The sequence below is a fragment of the Austrofundulus limnaeus genome, unplaced genomic scaffold (genome assembly GCF_001266775.1).
Source record: "Austrofundulus limnaeus strain Quisiro unplaced genomic scaffold, Austrofundulus_limnaeus-1.0 Scaffold94, whole genome shotgun sequence".
Lineage (NCBI taxonomy): Eukaryota > Metazoa > Chordata > Actinopteri > Cyprinodontiformes > Rivulidae > Austrofundulus > Austrofundulus limnaeus.
The window spans coordinates 572,432-591,508 of NW_013952496.1; the positions used below are offsets into that span (position 1 = coordinate 572,432).

Genomic DNA, 19,077 nt, shown 5'->3' on the forward strand with positions numbered 1-19,077 from the left:
CTGCACCCCCCTCCCCAAACCCCGGGACGAAGCATCCATTCTGGCAGCCAGCTTTACTGCACCCCGCAGTCCGGGAGGGGCCCCAGACAAAACCGGAAGGCAGAGGCCATATTCCTCATAGAAAAAAAAACAGAAACAACAAAAAGTGTTATAGGACCAAAAATTATGCCAAGGCAGTACAGGTCAACATTAAATTTTGCCAGGGTTTTATAATTTCAGAGCAGTAATGGTTCTGCTCGACAAAAGAAAAAGAAAAGCTTCATTCACAGAACATATAAAAACTCTTGTGTGTGTGTGTGTGTGTTTTTCACTCATCTTTTCTCCATGAGGGTGTGTGCCGGCCGTCTGTCCCAATCTGTAGCTGATTGCCCCAAACGGACAACATTACCCATGCCTTTCCAGTCCTCCTCAGATGCTTTGTACAAAGAGATGTGTGGAGGTACATGCATCTGAAACAGGTGTTGTACTTGCTCAGGTAAAGAGATAGCTGCTGTTGCTGTGCTGTCTGTATGGACACCTCAACTTTGTTCTAACAACAACCAAAGAGCAAAGGCATAAAAAGTAGTGGCTCATAGTCTGGAAATTACAGTAATAGTATATGTTTAATGTTTTTAATGATTCAGCCGTGTATCAAATCATTATATTCAACTAACTAGCATGATAGGACAGTAGTTTGTAATGATTTAACTACTCGGTGTAAGAGTTGTTGCCTTATTTTGAATTGAATGTTGCCCTGACTTCATTAAAAGGCATGGATCTGTCTGGCACAGCGTACTAGGAGACGTGATAAATGCTGTTTTCCTGGGTGTATCATCTTGTTTAGTCAAAAAGAAAAGTGCCAGAATAAGTGCTGTCAAAGAATCTACCTGCAGGAGCTCAGGGATTTTGCACAATAGGATTCTCTAGGAGGCTAAATTTCACTGTCTCCAGTGATGACTGACTCTGCCTGCCATTTCATTTTCTTGACTGAGGAGAGTGTACATATATAAATATAAAAAGAGAAACTTCCTCTCACCCCAGTGCTTTGTCACACTTCTTCAGAGGCAGTTTTTTCCCCGTTTTTTTTTTCTTTTTAGTTTTCTCTCTAGCCTAAAAAGATATATATAAATAATTCTGTTTCACACAACAATAGAAGAACCTTGGGGCCTCCCACTGGAGTGCTCAGTGGCACTTTAGAAGCCTGTTGTTCTCTTATTCATAGAGGCAGTTTTTCTAGGTCTTTTTGAAATGTTGTACATGACCTCCTAACTCTAATAGACAGTGTTTCCCTTTTGCCACGGCTTGTTCTTAGGTACTAAAGCTGGTGTCAAAGAGGGAATGCCTGGAGCTCGTTAATACGACGACTGACACAGGTCAAATAGAATCAAGGCTTAAAAGTTGTCAAATAGTGTCTGTTCTAAACTAACACACCCACTCACCCAACAAAGAAAAAAAAAGAAAACAGTCTTTATTCATCACCTATTCTAAGTGCAAGAGATGTAATAACTAAAAAGATCCAGCATGTTAAACACTGTTTCATTTTGCTCTTCATATTCAAACCATGTTTATTATAACTCTGGTGTTCCTTGATGAATTGGATGCTTTCATGCTCGAGTTTTAAACTAAAATCCTTCTGATGAGAAATGAGTTATAACCATATAACCTAATGATCCTATGCTTAATCTCATGATTTTGTGGGATATGCTAGCTATCTGTGCATATCGTGGATGACTCTACAGGTACTAAATTATGAAAAATAAAATAAGATATAAACACTGTATGACCATTTTATTTACTTTTTCTAAAGCTATTTACTTTTAGTTAACTATGGTGGCCATTTTTAATTAGGTTGACTCAAAAACTTACTCACTTGTAGCTGCACACTCAGTGATTACTTTTTGAAAGTTTCAGTCAAATCCACGTAGTAACCCGTGAAAATTTTATTGTAACAGCCATGGTTTAAACAAAGATGTCCAAGTTAGTGTTTGGAAAATGTGATGAAGATGACTCACAGCTACTACCACCCCATTTTTATCTCAGTATCTGTAAAACTGACTTGGTTGCATCCATTCTCATGATGCTAAGTGTACGTTATGATTGGTGCTGACCCCAAAACTGAATTGTGCACATTCATTTGTTTACCTGCAGGTGAAATCTGAAAATCATCAATGCATCAGTTAGACAAGATTAGTTCCATAATATTGCAAAAAAAAAAAAGACATTCTAATCATTTTTGTCTCCTCTTCATCAGGTTACAACTGTATTCAGCTGATGGCTATCATGGAACATGCCTACTATGCAAGCTTTGGGTATCAGATCACAAGTTTCTTTGCTGCTTCCAGGTAAACATTCTCAAATATCTGTTTTGTTTATCGCACACAGTTTTTAAGGAGCTCTGCAGGCAGGTGGTTCCAAACGTTTTGAAGAGCTAACCACAGATGTTCTTTTGGGTGCAGGCTGGTCACATATCTTTATGTAATCCTGAACTCATTGATGTTGAGATTAGGGCTCTGCAGGTCACGCCATCACTTCTAATCTCAGTTTACACCGAAAATGGTTCTAAATGACCGTTGCCGTAAGTACGGGGTTGTCTTTCTGTAAAATACATATTGGGCGAGTCATTCACTTCCCCACTGGTATTGCATGATGGTTAAGTGCGTTGTTCTAAATGCCAAACTTATTTTGCTGAATTACAGCCCTAAACATGCAGGAAACCCACATCAAGCTCTTCGACAAACTTCTGTGCACTACAGACAAATATTTAGCATTTTGATTCATCGGTCTGAAAAAACCTGCTGTTTTTTTTTTCTGCACCCCAGTTTTTATATTTTCATGTGTATCTGTTCTGCTTTGTCTTGCTTCCACTTTGGGGGTATGGGCTTTTTGGCTGAAATTCTTTCACGAAGACCACACCTGACCAGACTTAGCCGGACAGTAGATGGGTGTTCTGTCCCACAGTTTGTTGTCAGTCTTAAATGGATGGCACTGCTGGACTTCTTCTGGTTTTGAAAAGGAGTAAGCGTGATGTGTCTTTCATCTGCCGCACTAAGGTTTCGTGGCCGACCGCTGAGTCTTTGGTCCTCAACGTTGCCTGTCTCTTTGTGATTCTTCAAAACTGCCTGATCAGTGCGTGGAAACCCCGGTCTGCTGTGAAATCTTTGCCTGAAAGAGACCTCGCTGATGCGTTGTAACTACCTTGTCTTGTTGATGTGCTCAGTCCTGCTTTGGATTCTGACATGCGACATGAAAACTTTTTTTTCTACCAAGTATAATTTTGATTTAAATTTCTGTTCTGCTTGCCCACTTTGCCTTTTTAATTGACACAAATAAAAGTAATTGTAAAAGTGTTTTTTTTAACTCTAAAGCATTTTGTTGCACCATTTTAAAACCTTTGTACCAACTGTCCCTCCTTTGTATTGTTTACAAACTGTAATGTAATAAGTCAGGGTGCTTATTTTCTGCAGTGTTTCAGCTGCAGCAACGCAATTAGTATTCACTGGGTTTCCAAAAGCATTGTATACCCGTGCATAGGACAGAAGCTCATCCATATGCACATTTCATATCATTTGGCAGACAATGCGTGTGCATTAATTCAGAAATTACCACGTTGAACAACAATGCCGTCTGTCCCATTCATTTTTTTTCTTCCCTAAAAGTGAAATAAAATAGAAAATAAACGAATGCAGTGAGATATATCCTCTCAGCCCCTGTTTGTTCAGCTACACTATAGAGATCCATGACCTGCCTCAGCAACCACAGGCCTTAACATATCAACCAGGATTGAACTATAAGGGATTATAACTTAAAGATGTATTTTTTGCCATGTTTCCCCATTTACACCATTTTCACCGTTTTTTTTTTTATTTATCTGTAGCATCTATAAATGTGTGCTGTCATAAACTGAGTGAGCAACTTCAACACAGTCACCTCAAAATCAAGGTTAGGCAGTCTGACAACATCAATAATCTCTCCGTAAATACATTTTCTGTTAATCCATAGAGTGGAGGGAATCAGAGATAAAGCTGGACCAGTGTGGGTATTTATCTTCTTTCAGAGATTCTTCTTCCTTACTTGGAGTGGAGCATAAACTACTGAGTGGAGGCTATACATCGCAATTTCACCCTTGATTAATCTCAAAGTGTAGTTCAGAGCCTTATTGGTTGAATACTGGGATAAGAGGTAATCCTGTGTGTCCTGTTTTTGGGCTCCAGCTGAATTTTTGATAGTTTGAAGGGCAGAAGGGATGCTGCTGGGTAGTATGAGATGTTGAAACAAAAAGGATCAATACAGCACAAAATCTGTTACATAATGTGTTTTGAAAACCTGTTTTTTTAGATGTGTGGAAAATGAATATAAATGTGCTTAAGCTTGTGCTTTGTAATGTACATTATGGATTTAATTGTTACCATAATAATTGTAGGATCCTAATGCAAAAAAAATGAAATTATATGAAACTAAGATTATAAAAGATTAATTGAGATTAGTAGCACAATAAAATTATAGTTAGGTTGTGTTATGAAGCAGATTTTTAGCGCGATTAAGGTGCTTGTGCAAACTGCAGAGTTTGTGTCCATTTAATCCACACATCTGTCTTGTGTCCATGCAGCCGCTATGGCACTCCAGAGGAGCTGAAGCAGCTGATTGATGTGGCTCATTCCATGGGCATTGTGGTGCTGCTGGACGTGGTTCATAGTCATGCCTCTAAGAACACAGAGGACGGCCTTAATCGCTTCGATGGGTCCGACTCGTGCTTCTTTCACTCCCCACCCAGAGGGGAGCACCTTCTGTGGGACAGCCGCCTCTTCAACTACTCCAGGTAAATTTGATTTAACTCTGCTGTAGGTACTGGAGCTTATCTGTGTGTATATTTGTAAAAAAAAAAAAAAAGAAACTGCATTGTGCTTTTATTTATATACATCGCTTGCTTAAAAGCACTACAATAAAGGGGCAGATATTATAAGATTTGTTCTTCTTCTGTTACCTTTCAGTTCATTTGATTTTATTTTGACTGCATGTTTTTGTTTTTTTGTTCTTTGTTGTGTATATAATTGTTACAAATAGAAAAGCTGCATGGAAATGGAGAAATTCGCAAAAACTTAATCAATTTTGTAAAATTGAAGAATTGCATTTTCTTTTCTACATCTCTAGACCGCATGTAACATAACCAGTAATAGTTAAGTCAAAATAATTACAACTTTCCTGATGGTAGCAAAACATTTGCTCTATTGTCCCGTGTAGTCCCTGTGAGTTTGTGACTTTACTTCCTGTTTATGACAGCCACACATAACATCAACATCTGATATAATTACACTTTGTGTTGGCTGGTTGATTTGTTTCAAGCCAGTTGACAGAAACACGTCTGATTCACATTTTCTCTTTTTTTTTTACACTTTAAACATTTGCTCAAATTTGAATGGAAACACCACTTTAGTGTCAATAAATATAGAAAGCCATAGAAATGTGTCCTCATCCTACCTCCTACAACACCTACAACATATGGACATTCATGGTAAAATTCATAAACTTTATCCAAGTCAAATATACATTGAAATACATTAAGTTGTTTAGGTTTATGTTTGTATTTTTATTTTTACAAAACACAATTATTTTTTCAAAAGTAAAAAAATAAAAGTTAAAAAAATACATGTTACTGTTTTACTACCTTTTTTAAGTATTCTGAATAAAAATGACAAATAGCTAACAAATTCAGGTAATTTAGAACAATCAGCTTAATCAGCAGCATTTTAGGGCCATTGTGTTTAAAACAGCTCTCTGCTGTAGAGAAGCACTTTGCTTTCTGTGCAAACTGTGTTCCATTATGAATAATTTATTTTAGTAAAACCCAACAAGAAGCAAACAGGAACGAGAACTAAGCCCCCCACTGTGGAAGTTGCCAGGTTTTTGATTAAACAGGGTTAAAAGGATAATGTTAATTGTAGCAGTTTAAGCAAAACCAGTTTTTTTTTTTTGCTGTGCAACCTTTTTTATTTTAACCAATCAGGTCCCATTTAGATAAACTGTTCCCTTTTTGGAGCACTGGAGGATGAAATGGTGAGTAAAGCTGGAACTGAACCATCAACTCTGTTATTGAAAGTCCAGAATTGTTTCCAGGCCAACAGCTTTAAGGAAATATCATCTCCATCTTCTTCTGCTTATCTGTATCCGGTCGCGGAGGCAACAGGTGCAGGAGAGAAACCCAGACATTCCTCTCCCCAGTGACATTTTCCAGCTCATCCTGGGGGACTCCGAGGTGTTCCCAGACCAGAGAGGATACATAATCCTTCGATGCCCGAACCACCTCAACTGACTCCTTTCAACGTGGAGGAGCAGTGGTGAGCTCCCCTGGATGACGGAGCTCCTCCCCCTCTCTAAGGCTGAGCCCGGCCTGCCTACATATCCGGGATCTCTTTCTTTCGGTCATGATCCAGGCCTCATGACCATAGGTGAGGGTTGGAACAAAGACAGACCAGTAAATTGAGAGCTTTGATTTTCTACTCGGCTCTTTGTTCACCACGACCGACCGAAGCAACACCCTCATTACTGAGGAAGAGGCCCCAATCCGTCAATCCATCTTCCTCTCCATCCTACCATCACTCATGAACAAGACACCCAGATTCTTAAACTCCTCCACTTGAGGCAGAGACTCTCCCACGACCCATATGTCAAACTCTCTGACACATATTTGGACAGGGAGGATATTTTGTTTACCCTTTACCTTTTTTAAAGGAGACCTAAAATGGGGGTCCTAGAACAAGTTAGGATCCATCTGTGGGCTCTACAAAACATGTTCATTGGATTTAATTCACAAAATTAATATCAGATAATGAAATTTCACCTTTTCAGTTCTGCCAGTTCTTCAGCTCTCTTCAGAACCTGCTGCTTTGCATAAGTTGCTATAGTACCCCTCCTCAAACTTTTGTTTACGTTAGCTCCGCCCCCCTCAGAAGTTTACTTTGAGTTTCCTTTCAGTTTCTTTTCAGTTGAAAGTACTATTTTTCCAAAGTGGTTCCTGGTGAAATTATTTACACAAACTTTCTTTAATATTGCTAGAACACTGCCATCAAAAATAAAAACAAAATTAAATAAAAATAAAATTAATCCACACATCTCTGTTCTCCATGACTGTTGTAAAACATCAGAAACGTCCTGTGAAGAAGTGGGCAGAGTCTCTGCTTGGGTTATTTATTTTTATCACTTCAGTAGAAAGCGAAACCAAATATTATTAGTTTATTTATTTCTTCGTCATCAGTGACTTTTTTTTCTGGCTAGTTTATTAAGAGATGAACCTGGCTCAGGTTGAGGTGGGCTGGAGTGCGACTTGTGACATCACAAGTAGCGGTGTTTGAAAACAGGTCGTTTCAAGACACAGAAAAATACATTTACTTATAGTAAAAATACCTCTGAGTGCATTATTTTAATGCTTGGACTGTTTTTAGAAGCAGTACAGACCCAAATGTAAGTAAAAAAAAAAAAACCCTGAAAAAAGTGAATTATATTATAATATTTGGTCCCCTTTAAACATTTTTTTATTTCTATGCGAAGAAACATTTTTACTGATTTATCCACATGCATAGCAATGCCTGTAAATTTCTAGTTATTTTTACATTAGTATCAAAAACTTGAAAAACATTTTTTCCATCAAATGAAGAGTTTTCAGTGCCATTGTTAATCAAATTGCTATATCTGCATTAACACATTACATAAGGTTTCCTTTACCATTTTCTTCCTCTTAATATTGCTAGAATTTTATTGTAATTAAGTCATTTTTTTCTAAGCTTTTAAGCACAATACACGGATCTACCCATTGATTGCTGCAATTTCAACTCCTCAATTATGTTCTTGCAGCTGGGATTAAGAGCAGCAATTTAATGTTACATATTGCATTCAACTCCTGAAGGACATTTAGGATGCTCCCTGGTTGCATCAGAAGTTGAAATGAGCAGTGAGGTTTTACTGTGGTTCATGATGTAAAATGAAAATGAGCAATATTTAAACAGGTTGATAAATGTGGCCAAATGGGAGCTGACATCCCACTCTGTATCCTCTCCCAGACAGTTTGATCCAGAGCGATATGTTGAAGGTCAAAGGCATGATAGAATCATAAAGATGACACATTATTTCTCTGAACAAAATGCCCACAAAGTCCCGTTGACTGTCAATCTGACAAACCCGATGTCCAGAATAGGCTTTTAATTGCGAATTTAAGTTTCCAATGATTTTGACTTTTATCTTTTTTTTTTTTACACATGCCCTAGCAGGTGTTGAATTTTAATGCACTATGAATAATGAATTTACTCTAAAAGCTGGCTAAACTTGATCATTTTTATATCCAAGCTAAATTTAAGAGTGTCAAAAATGATAAAATCCCATCAATCGGAGGGCTGTTTTTATCTTTAAATATTCACCAAAACTTCTGACTGCTTGTTGTTGCGGGGCCTGTTAATTAGGTGTTTCTCCTGCATCTGTACCCAGAAAATATTCCCAGCTCGCATTAAGGGAGGAACAGACACTGTTGAGTCTATCAAATGCCTTTTTGAACTTGCTTTTAATAAGTGCGCATCACTGTGGTGCAGTTTCCAATACATTATACAATGCTTAGTGTCAGAGGCATGCGGGCTATATTAAGAGAACAAGGTGGTTCTTTCATTAGTTATTGAGCCGTCTTCGTATCAGAAGCACTCATTAGACGTAGTGCAGACATATGCTCCGACTGGGAGGCATATGAGGAGTCATTTGTAAAAACCCAAAGGACCACGGCAATGTCATCGCTAGTTCATTTGTCTGCTTTGCCTGTCACAGGATGTTTGGACATGTTGTATGTGTTGAGCTTTCTGGAACTCTTTAGAGAGGAATGAACCTCAGAGGCAAACTGTGAACCAAGTGTTGAAACAGTGTGTCTGTATTCAAACATTCTTTCTGTACGCCATAAATATCTGACCATGATGTTCATATTATTTTGACAGAGGCTGGCTGATACAGATTTTGACCTTTTTATTATTGCTATATACTGTATCTATGCTTTTTTTAAGTTTTTCTTCTTGCTGCCTCCTCTGCTCTGTTTGTGCTGCTGTGTGTTTATCAGGAAGCTCCTTTTTTCTGTTGCTTTGTTTTCCACTTCAGCTTTTCCTCATAAAACATTCAACACAGACCTGGAGAATGCCATTTAAATAGATTCCTGCCATCCAATTTGTTAAGTTGAGTCGTCTCTGAGTCAAATGCGTTGGCATTCACTGTTATCTAGCTTGGCAAACATTGGTTCTAGGTGATAGAAATGCTAGAGTTAGGTTTCTTATTTTTATTTCTTATTTTTTATTTTTTTGGATGCTGAATACAAATTAAATAGTTTGAACACTGTTCAGTCCCTCTACCTGAGGACAGAAAACGTGGCTTCCTAAACCTAAATGTTGTGTTTTAGGATAATTTATACGGTATTAAAAAAGGCCAAAAAGATTTTGTAGAAACTAGTATCACCTGCCATCTATTTTGCCACAGTGTTTAACTAAGATCATAACATAAGGGACAGCATTCTAGCTGTTTTTGTCAAACTTTACTAATCATTGTCATTGTGTTTGCAAATGTTGGTTAGCTGTGGTAGTCATCTCAAATTGGTTTGACTTCAAAGTGTTATCAGTCATAAATGTGCATCCAATGATTCCTTGTTTAAAGGTTCATTAAAATCTGTCCAGAGATTCGTAAGATAATTTGATAAACAGCTGACTGCAGTAATTGTTGGCAAAGTTTTAAAAGTGGATCACATGCGAACATTTAGGTCTTGGCCTATAAGTTGGGAATGAGCCACAGCTACTAACTCACAACATTGATGCTAAATATCTGTCAAATTGTCTGAATACAGCCATTTTGGTGGTTGTGAAAGTTAAGGTCCTGTCACACAACTTATGCAAACCTATGAACATTTTAAAAACGTCTATGTTGAAGATGGAATTTAAAAAATCAACTGGAAGCTTTTTTTTAGGTGTGTACGTACTGTAATGCTAATAAATTGATCTATTAGTAATTTAGACAAAAAACAAATTTCATAAATTGGAAAAATTTGTATAAAATGTCATTGTGTGACAGGGTCTTTACTAAACTGTTGCAGCAGATCCAATATTTACTTCCTGATAGTTTCACAAAAATCTGTTAAGTGGTTCATTAGATATTATGTTAACACAACACACACATGCACACATGCATAAACACCACTGCCTTTCTTCCATCTGCAGCAAGTAAAATTAAATATATCTTCTCTTTGTTTTTATTCTATCTTTGGGGATACGACGATACCTAACACAAATAGGGAAAGAGAGACAAAAACAAGGGGATGTTGAACCCCACTTGCACTCACTACACACACATAACAAAACACCAAATACCCACAGCCGAAGCATCCAAACCAATAAGTCAGATGATGGGGCACATGACCCTCTATGAACAATAGAGCCAATCAAGCCTATTGTTAGGCGATGACCCTCTTTTGCATGTGACTAACCTGTTTGTCCATGTGGAGGCAGTGCTTATAAGGCTGAGTTCACCTGAAACTCATCAGACTGAGGAAGTCTCTTGGAGGAGAGACGAAACATTTCACTAAAGAAGAACCCATTCAGACGACCTACTTATTTTTTCTTTTTGATTTTTTTTCTACCTGGATTACCGAGATGCATCAGGACATGTGATGTTTGTGACTAGATGAACGACTGCAGCAGACATTTACCTGTCTTTGATAAGCAGAAACAACTTGGTAGATGTCTACATTATTCATTTCAAATTGTTTCTTTCAAACACGTCAAAGTCACCTTGTGAGTGAATGGACTCTACAGTTCTCCATGTAGGGGGCTGGCAACCAGAGAAGCTTAGCCCTTTTGCAGATCAGTGCTTTGAGTGGTGAGTACTGAGCGTTCTGAGGAGCTTGATGTGGGCTTTTTTCTATAATCCCCCACATCTCTCAGGATCATTTGCATCCATTTTTCATCAATCTTCATGTGAATTCTTAAGATATGAAAAACAGGCCCTGGGCCAACCTTTTGAAAAGATTTTTTTAGACTTCGTGTTCTCATGCTGAGAGATCAGCCCTGTGTTTGAGGACCCAGTCACAATATTTCCCTCTTTGACAAGATTATTCAATATATGTGCTTTTATTCAATTCAAATCTTTGTTAATGTTTTCTTCTGCCAATGCACGGATGTTTCTTTGACTATTTTTGCAACTCGTTAAAAGGTACAAAGGGTGGCTGACTAAAGCATTTCTAAGTAATAAGTTATTTTATTGGTTGAGAGCTTTATATTGGTTTTATCAGTTAAAATCGAGGACCTAAAACCCTGCTGATATTTATCAGGACTTTATTTGTAAGAAACTGACCTGAGAATGTGTATTTTTACACTTTTAAACCAACTTTGGATTATAAGTGAGGCCATTGCCGTGTCAGTGATCAGTGAATAAAGTAAAACACTGAAAGTTAGCTCATTCCAGTTTCAGTCATTTCTGTATTTAGTGCTCAAGAGTTATTTCCCCCCACACCATCAAATCACACAGGATAGGAAAAACAGTTTTTCCCCTCTGGTGAGCTTCAGCTAATGAGCTCAACTTAGCAGTAGGTGTGCTACCGTGGCTCGTTGGAGCTGCATGTTGTGCCTCCAGTAGGTGTTGGAAGGAGCCAGTGGGTAGGAACACGGAGTTCGGCGTCTTCATTTCCCCTTCAAACCCTGCAGCCCTTTTTTTTAAAAACCATCTGAAAAACAGAGGAGGAAACGAGCAGAAATGTGCACGAAACTTTTCGTTAACCAAATAAATTACACATGTTGCCATTTTATAAAAGTTTACCAGAGAAGTCGAACATTTTGTATTTGCTTCATGGATTTCATGAATTTGGCATTTAATGGTTGGGCCTTTGCAGTTTCTGCCCCAAACCTTTGGAATGGTTTGCCTTTTAGCATTGGGACTGCTGAGACTGTTGAGACTTTTAAATCTCTGCTTAAAACTCGTTTTTTTACTCCCTGGCCTTTCATTCTGGTAGAGTTTGAGATTCTTTTAAAGCTAATGTTTTTAATGTTCTTTTTCTCTATTTTAAATTTATCTTTTTGTTAACATTTCTGTGTTACTGTGTCGTTTTATTCATTTGGCTGAGTTGTGAAGCATTTTGGTCAACTTTTGTTGCTTTTATATGCTATATAAATAAATTGACATTGATTCACCAGCCAGTTTGTGTCATCAGAAATCTGCACGCGGAGAGCCTTATAACAAGCCACATGGTTTATGTAAAGGTATGGATAAATGTATCTGTACTCTTCTGTGTGACTGGAGCCAAAAAGCTCCATCTTTTTAACTTCAGGGCAAAAAACTGTGAGGTTTGTGTGCATGCTAGTGAAAACCTGTCATGCTATTTGTGTTTTTCTGTCAATAGTTACGCCTTCTTCAGTGATGCTCATTATGATTTAAAATAAGAAATGATTTACCTTGAAGTTCAATTTGAATGTACTTGAACATACGCACTATTTGTCTGATTAACCAAGGGTTGCATTTCCTTTTGCGTTTACATCCTAACATTCTAATAAAAAAATGAATCTTTTTTTAAAAAATAATACTGGCAGCTGTGGTCACAGGAACATGACGCCGCTTGGAAATGATTTTGTAGCCTTTCCCATTAACGTGCTCCACCCTCCCAGTTTTTCATTTCCTGGCAAGGTTGCCTGTTGTGTGTGGTTGAACCTACACTATATTTCCAAAAGTATTCGCTCACCTGCCTTGACTCACTTATGAGCTTAAGTGACGTCCCATTCCTAATCCACAGGGTTCAATATGATGCTGGTCCACCCTTTGCAGCATTGGCGGATCCAGGATTTTTCAGAGTAAGGGTCCATCAAGGGGCCACGATATTCATAAAGGGGCCAAGTATTTGTTCAGCATCCTTGCATTTAAGTCCCTGGTTTTGGTAAGGTGTATACCTTTTACGAGTCAAATGTTCAAACACTTGTAATGTTATGTAATTAAAAAAGCTTGAACAGTAAATTATCCTTAGCAATTTTACATGTATTTTTACTCTACATAGATAAATTGCTCTCAAACTCACAACATATGAGAAAATGCAGCCATCATTTGTCAGTTGAAATACTTTTTTTCAGATATTATTAAGAAGAGAGGATGACTTCTGTAAGATTGATTCATACCGGACTTTCCTATTTGACTCATTAGCGCCAGTAGTGTTTGGACATGGAACTGCACACACTATCAACAATCTCAGGCAAAGAACAGATGACTGACAGGACAGGGGCACTTCAGGGCTTCAGGGGGCCAATCAGATTTCAGCTGGGGCCAATGCCCCTGTGGCCCCACCCCTAGAACCGCCCCTGCTTTGCTGCTAGAACAGCTTCAAGTCTTGTGGGAAGGCTGTCCTCAAGGTTCAGGCATGTGTTTATGGGGATTTTTGACCATTCTTCCAGAAGTGCATTTGTGAGGTCACATACTGATGTTGGACAGAAGGCCTGGCTCTCCGTCTCCACTCTAATTCATCCCAATGGTGTTCTATGGGGTTAAGGTCAGGACTCAGGACTCTGTGCAGGCCAGTCAAGTTCATCCACACTAAACTCTGCCATCCATGACTTTATGGACCTTGCTTTTTTCACTGGTGCACAGTCATTTGGATAGGTGAGCAAATACTTTTGGCATTTTAGTGTATTTATCCATGAAGACCCTACCACCATGTTGGGGTGACCATTCTGTGCCTGACCACAGGAGAGATTGTGTAACTTCTTTGAGAATGCCTTTGGGATCCCCATAGGTGCTGAAGAGTGTTGCAGAGGAGAGAGCTGTCTGGGTTTCTATACTGCTTTCTTGACCGGACATGGATGGATGGATGGATGGATGGATGGATGGATGGATGGATGGATGGATGGATGGATGGATGGACGGACAGATGGATGGATGAGTCACAAGCCCTCATCTCGGCTTTTCCCAAAAAGCCTAAAATCTAAAAGACTTCTTACACCAAAGCTTACATCCACAGTCTAACTAGCTAGTTAATATTACAACCACGTATTTTTTTTTGAGACATGTCAGTAATTTCTCACGAAATGATCAATTAAATAACTTCAGTAATTACCCATAAAAGCATGTACCTCTTGGATGTCCTACCCCTGCTGAAATGTTGTCTATTGGTGAAATCACTAAAGAAATACGACAGGCTTGACAGGCTGTCGTTGATTTCTGAAAGACAGCGAGTACAAAGTGATCCTAATTACAGGTTGCTTAACATACCAACAGTCAGAGGCGGCAGAATAGCTCTTTCAGAATGCCAAGAAAAGGCAGGTAGCTGGCAGGCAGCTTACAAAATGCCAGACAAAACAGCACATATCTAACATAAAGAACAGAGATACAGGGGCAGCCTTTCAGACATCTCATTGAGGTTATACAGAAAGGCAGCCATCAGGTAGTACACAATTTAAAGACTTGTTTTTCTAGTCCAAGTTCAGCAAACAACATCTAACTGACTAACACAGGTGCACAGTAACATTAATTCTAACACAAAGATAAGAAGTTGCTTGCAAATACTGAATTTCTTAAACTGCAATAAATATAACAAAATCAAAGAATTGATTTGTGAGTGATGTGTGCAACAAAAGAATTAAAGTTTACATATTTATAGAGGTCTAGCATTCCTTAAAGTAATGCATGTCACCCACTTATTTTTATGCCAGAGGTTTAAACCAAAATCATCTTCTCTTGAGAAAGGACCAAATTATAGCCATTTTGATTAAAGAAGACATCATGCTTCATAATCAATCAGTTGGGATCCATATAAAGTGGAACTGCAATGCTGTGGTCTGAATTCCTCCTTATTGTAACTCCACAAGTCCCGCCCCTTCTCTGAGGTGTGTCTCAGATCAACTCGTTTTGAAGCTGTCTCTTTAAATCCAAACGAGATGCTTCACACCCCGCCCCCTTCCAACTTCCAGATTGGTCCTTTCTAGTTTGATAGACGGGTTTATGACTATACAGATACAGAAACATTTTATTTACAAATTAATGAAAAGATGTCCACAAGGGAAGACTTGTCCATCCAGACTTACATGTTGGAGCCAGAGCCAGAGGAGAAAGAAGTCCACCAAATTGTACTTAGTAAGTCCAGACCATAATTGGCAGTTCCATCGCAAATAGTGAAAATAGGAAAAAAAAACTGAACAGGCTGAAAAATATGACCCAAACAGAATATAAAGGCATCTATGCGGCACTTACCTATTAAATGTCCACAATGTCCAAGCGTAAAGGAACATTGCATAATTTCTTTGAGTGCATCAATAAAATTCATCTTCTTATTCACGAGGTATTTTGCTAACGCTACAGACAAATGTACACACATGCATAGACCCGGGCGAAAACATCATCACCCTTTCGACTTTTGGCGGCAGGTGATGATTAAATTATGCAAGCTTCAACAAAACAATGTAAAACTTGTTTATGTTTCAGGGTTCTGTCAGCGCCTTTTTTTATTTTATTTTTTTGTAAAATGTGAAGAGAACTTTAAAAGAGGCAGCTCATTTGTCCTTTTCTGTTCAACAAACACCTGCCATCCATCAGGCTGTCTAACATCGTCGTTTGAGCATCACGCTTCCTTTCAGAATGACCTGTCAGCTTCTTGAATTTATTTGGTCTTATCTGCGGCTTCGCTGTGGTGATGTGAAAACAAGAACTTAAATCTTTTTTTTTCCTCTCTCATCATAACAAGTTGCCATGAAACATAATGGAAAACTGACTTTAGAAAAACAGTTTGTGCTGATATTTGTTAGCTACCTCCAGCTAGCTTGAAACTGAAATGAAACACTCATTTTTCTTTTCGGGGTGCATAGTTGTGATCTTCAGGATGAGGAACAACTAAATATAAAGCAAACGAGGGGAAAATTGTTCGTTTGAATGAACTTGTATTGACTTGCTGGCAAAACAGGAACATTAGATAGATTATCTTATTTTACTAGCACCAGTAGAGCTTTACTCTATTAATTCTTCCTAACTAGGCTTCACCGTCATTGAAGAGCTTTGATCTGAGGATTCTGTAATGTGTAATTTGCTTTTATATTAACACCGCAGACCGACTGATAACTTCATGGAGCTGCAGATAAGTGGCATGTTGCATCTGCTGCAGAGATCTACAGTACCTCTCTCGCTGTAATTGGACTTGATGATGAATGGCATTGTGGGTCCTAATGTGGCAGTATGGTTTCATCTTGGGCCTCTGGCTCTCACTGGCTATTATCTCCATCCCATGAGGATACATTGTGTCTGAGCCTTTGTTGGCTCTGCGCAGTGAAGTGGAGGACCTAATCTATTTATCACAGGGTCTGCATGACCACCCAGCCAGGCTTCTATATCGGAATATGCCGGGCTCCCTTGTTCTTGTCCTCTAGGGAAGGAGGAGGCGCAGATGTAACGCGCAGCTTCACACCTGTCAAACAGTGCCGGTGTTGGTCATCCCCGAGGAATGGAGCACAAGAGGGAAAACATTTAAATGCATTTGTGGGATTTTTGTCTTCTGCCATAGAGGGATGTAATCTTCAGTGCTGAGTGCCCAGGATAAATTTTTGACACTTTCCAAAGAAGCATTGAGAATGAGATTTGTATAAGGTCCGGAAGGGTTTTGTGGTTTGAAATATTACTGAAGTGTTGGCAAAACATAAATCTGTGCTTTTTCACTGCTTCACCAATTTTTGTATCATAGCATTGCATCATTAAAGAAAAAAAAACTTGATGGACTGTCCTTCAGTGAGGCTTCAAAACTAAAATAATTTCCTTAAAAAAATCTTTGAATATATCGCCCGCAGCCTTTCATTCCAGAGTTTTACAATAAAACTCTTATTCAGTGGTGGGCAGCGCTAATCCAAAAATTAGCTCCACAACTTCTAAAGAGCTTATGAAATAATTTAGGTCCGCAACTTCAAAAGCATTTATGCCATAGAAATATTAGCGGAAGATAATTTTAAAGCGCAAGTTCAATTTGACACTTACTAGTTGGCAACAATTCATTTACAATATATGCACAACACTGTCAACTACCGGTGTATGAACCCTTTTACAGCTTAATCCTACAACCGCTGATTGCTGGGGATGTGATTTCCTGAAACAGAACTTTGGCTCCTGGTGTAAAAATTAAAAGATGTTGAGGATTGCTAGTTCGGCTGATTCTTTAAAAAGTTGTTGAGGATTGCTAGTTCGGCTGCTTCTTTAAAAAGTTGTTGAGGATTGCTAGTTCGGCTGCTTCTTTAAAAAGTTGTTGAGGATTGCTAGTTCGGCTGCTTCTTTGTCTTTTTCTTTTGTTTTAGATTTTTCATTAAAGAAGCATCAATAAAGTAATTTTAAAACTGTTTATTGGAAAACTGAAGCGATGCATTCTGGGTACATGACGGATTTGATTTGTGACGGGAAATGAAAGCACAGTTGCTCCATTTGACCACTAGATGTCAGTCTTTATCAGTATAACATCTTCAAATCATTTCTGAGTCTGTAACCCCATTGGCCGATTACTTCGACCAAGTATTGAGCTCCAGTGTTTAAATTTTTTTTAAAAAAAGGAGCTCCGATTGTAAAGTAAAATAAATCAATACATACAAAATTTTAGTATGGATTACAAATGTTAACTGTTTTTGCTGGGACAGGGAGTTCTAAACATTGCCTTCCTGCTACGTAAGCAGACACAAAGCATTGTGGGAAATGAGAACTGTGACCTAAAGCAACAGTCATCAAGGATGTATACATTTCCAATAAGTGTGTTTATCTGGGAGGGGTGCTGTTGGATAGATCACGTGTGTTGTGATTCATTGACAGTCATACCTTCTGCTGTTCAAGATGATGACTGGTAGATAATTACTTATTAGCAGTACTGCATTTTAATTTTAGAAAGCGCAAATCCGCTTATGAATTATAAAAATTAGTAAGACCGCTAAAGTGCAAACGAAATATTCAGGCCCGCAATTCACGGATTTGCGCTTTAGCGGGCTGGTACCCACCATTGCTCTTATTTTGAGAAACGATTGGCAAACATAGGTTGAAAATATTACATGTCTCATTTTGGCACAAACACAATATTTTGCATCCATAGTTTCACTTTTTTTTTTGCCTAGGTGAATATATTCCCTATGACACAGCAACATTACCTCTGCTCTGCTTCTGTCTGACAGGAACTTCTCACATTGGTCTGCAGCTCTGAAAGGAAACAGGGTACTATAAATAACGACAGTTCAGTATTTGTTTATGAACCACTAAATGTCAGCAGAGCCCGGTTTGTAGCTAAGATAATAAAATAATTCATGAATTTTACAGAAAGGAGTCAAAATGTTTTTTTTTTCTTGCTACAAATGTAAATTTCTTTAACAACAATCTTTATGTATTGTCTTGTTTAGATGCGTATTTTTGCTGTCGTTTGAGTGAGTCGGGGCCTAGCATTTGAGTTCTCAGACTAAGCAGAAGCAGTTGTTCACACTTAATCAGCGTCTTGAACGTGTCATTTATCTCACATCGTTGGTGCTTTGCTTCTGCCCTAGAGCACTGCATCAGCGTACAGCGTTTCATTTGGTGCTCATTACGCTAGCTGCACGGAGACGACCAAATATTGAGTTTTTTTGCCGATGTTTCCATGGTGACACGCTTTAAAATGGGGAAGAGTTGAGGTGCTCGATGTACTCTTGCCTTGAGTGACTGTACAGAACTAGATGACTCTTTCAGTCAGGGGATGAGGACTAGAGCCATTTATGGAATCCACCTCCTTCAGCCTCCTCCAACACAGTCCAGCCAGCAGGCGCACTCAGCATTTGTATGCTGTAAAACCTATTTTTTTTTACAACTGTCAAACTACAACCTGAAACCTGAAAAAGTTGGGACGTTGTGTAAAATATGTATTTAAAAAAACCTCTTTTTATTCATATTGGAGCTCTGTAAACATCAAATGTTGAAACTAAGAATTTGTACTGCAGTTTTGAATTTTATGGCAAGACATTTCACAAAGTTGGGACATTTTTGTCGCTGTCAAGAGAAGAGACCAGTTACAGGAATGTTGTTCCAGTTTTATTTTATTTTTTTAGATGAGTTTCTGCCATCAAATTCAAAATAAAATTTAAAGGA

General features: G+C 38.4%; 1 protein-coding gene across 1 annotated transcript in view; it reads left to right on the forward strand.

The window, feature by feature from the left end:
* Window positions 1-19,077, forward strand: part of gbe1b (glucan (1,4-alpha-), branching enzyme 1b) — a 123,430-nt gene that overhangs the window by 33,689 nt on the left and 70,664 nt on the right. Inside the window, exons 6-7 of the mRNA XM_014012748.1 lie at window positions 2,231-2,321; window positions 4,586-4,795. Of these exons, the coding sequence (XP_013868202.1) occupies window positions 2,231-2,321; window positions 4,586-4,795 (301 nt within the window). The remainder of the gene's footprint in view (window positions 1-2,230; window positions 2,322-4,585; window positions 4,796-19,077) is intronic.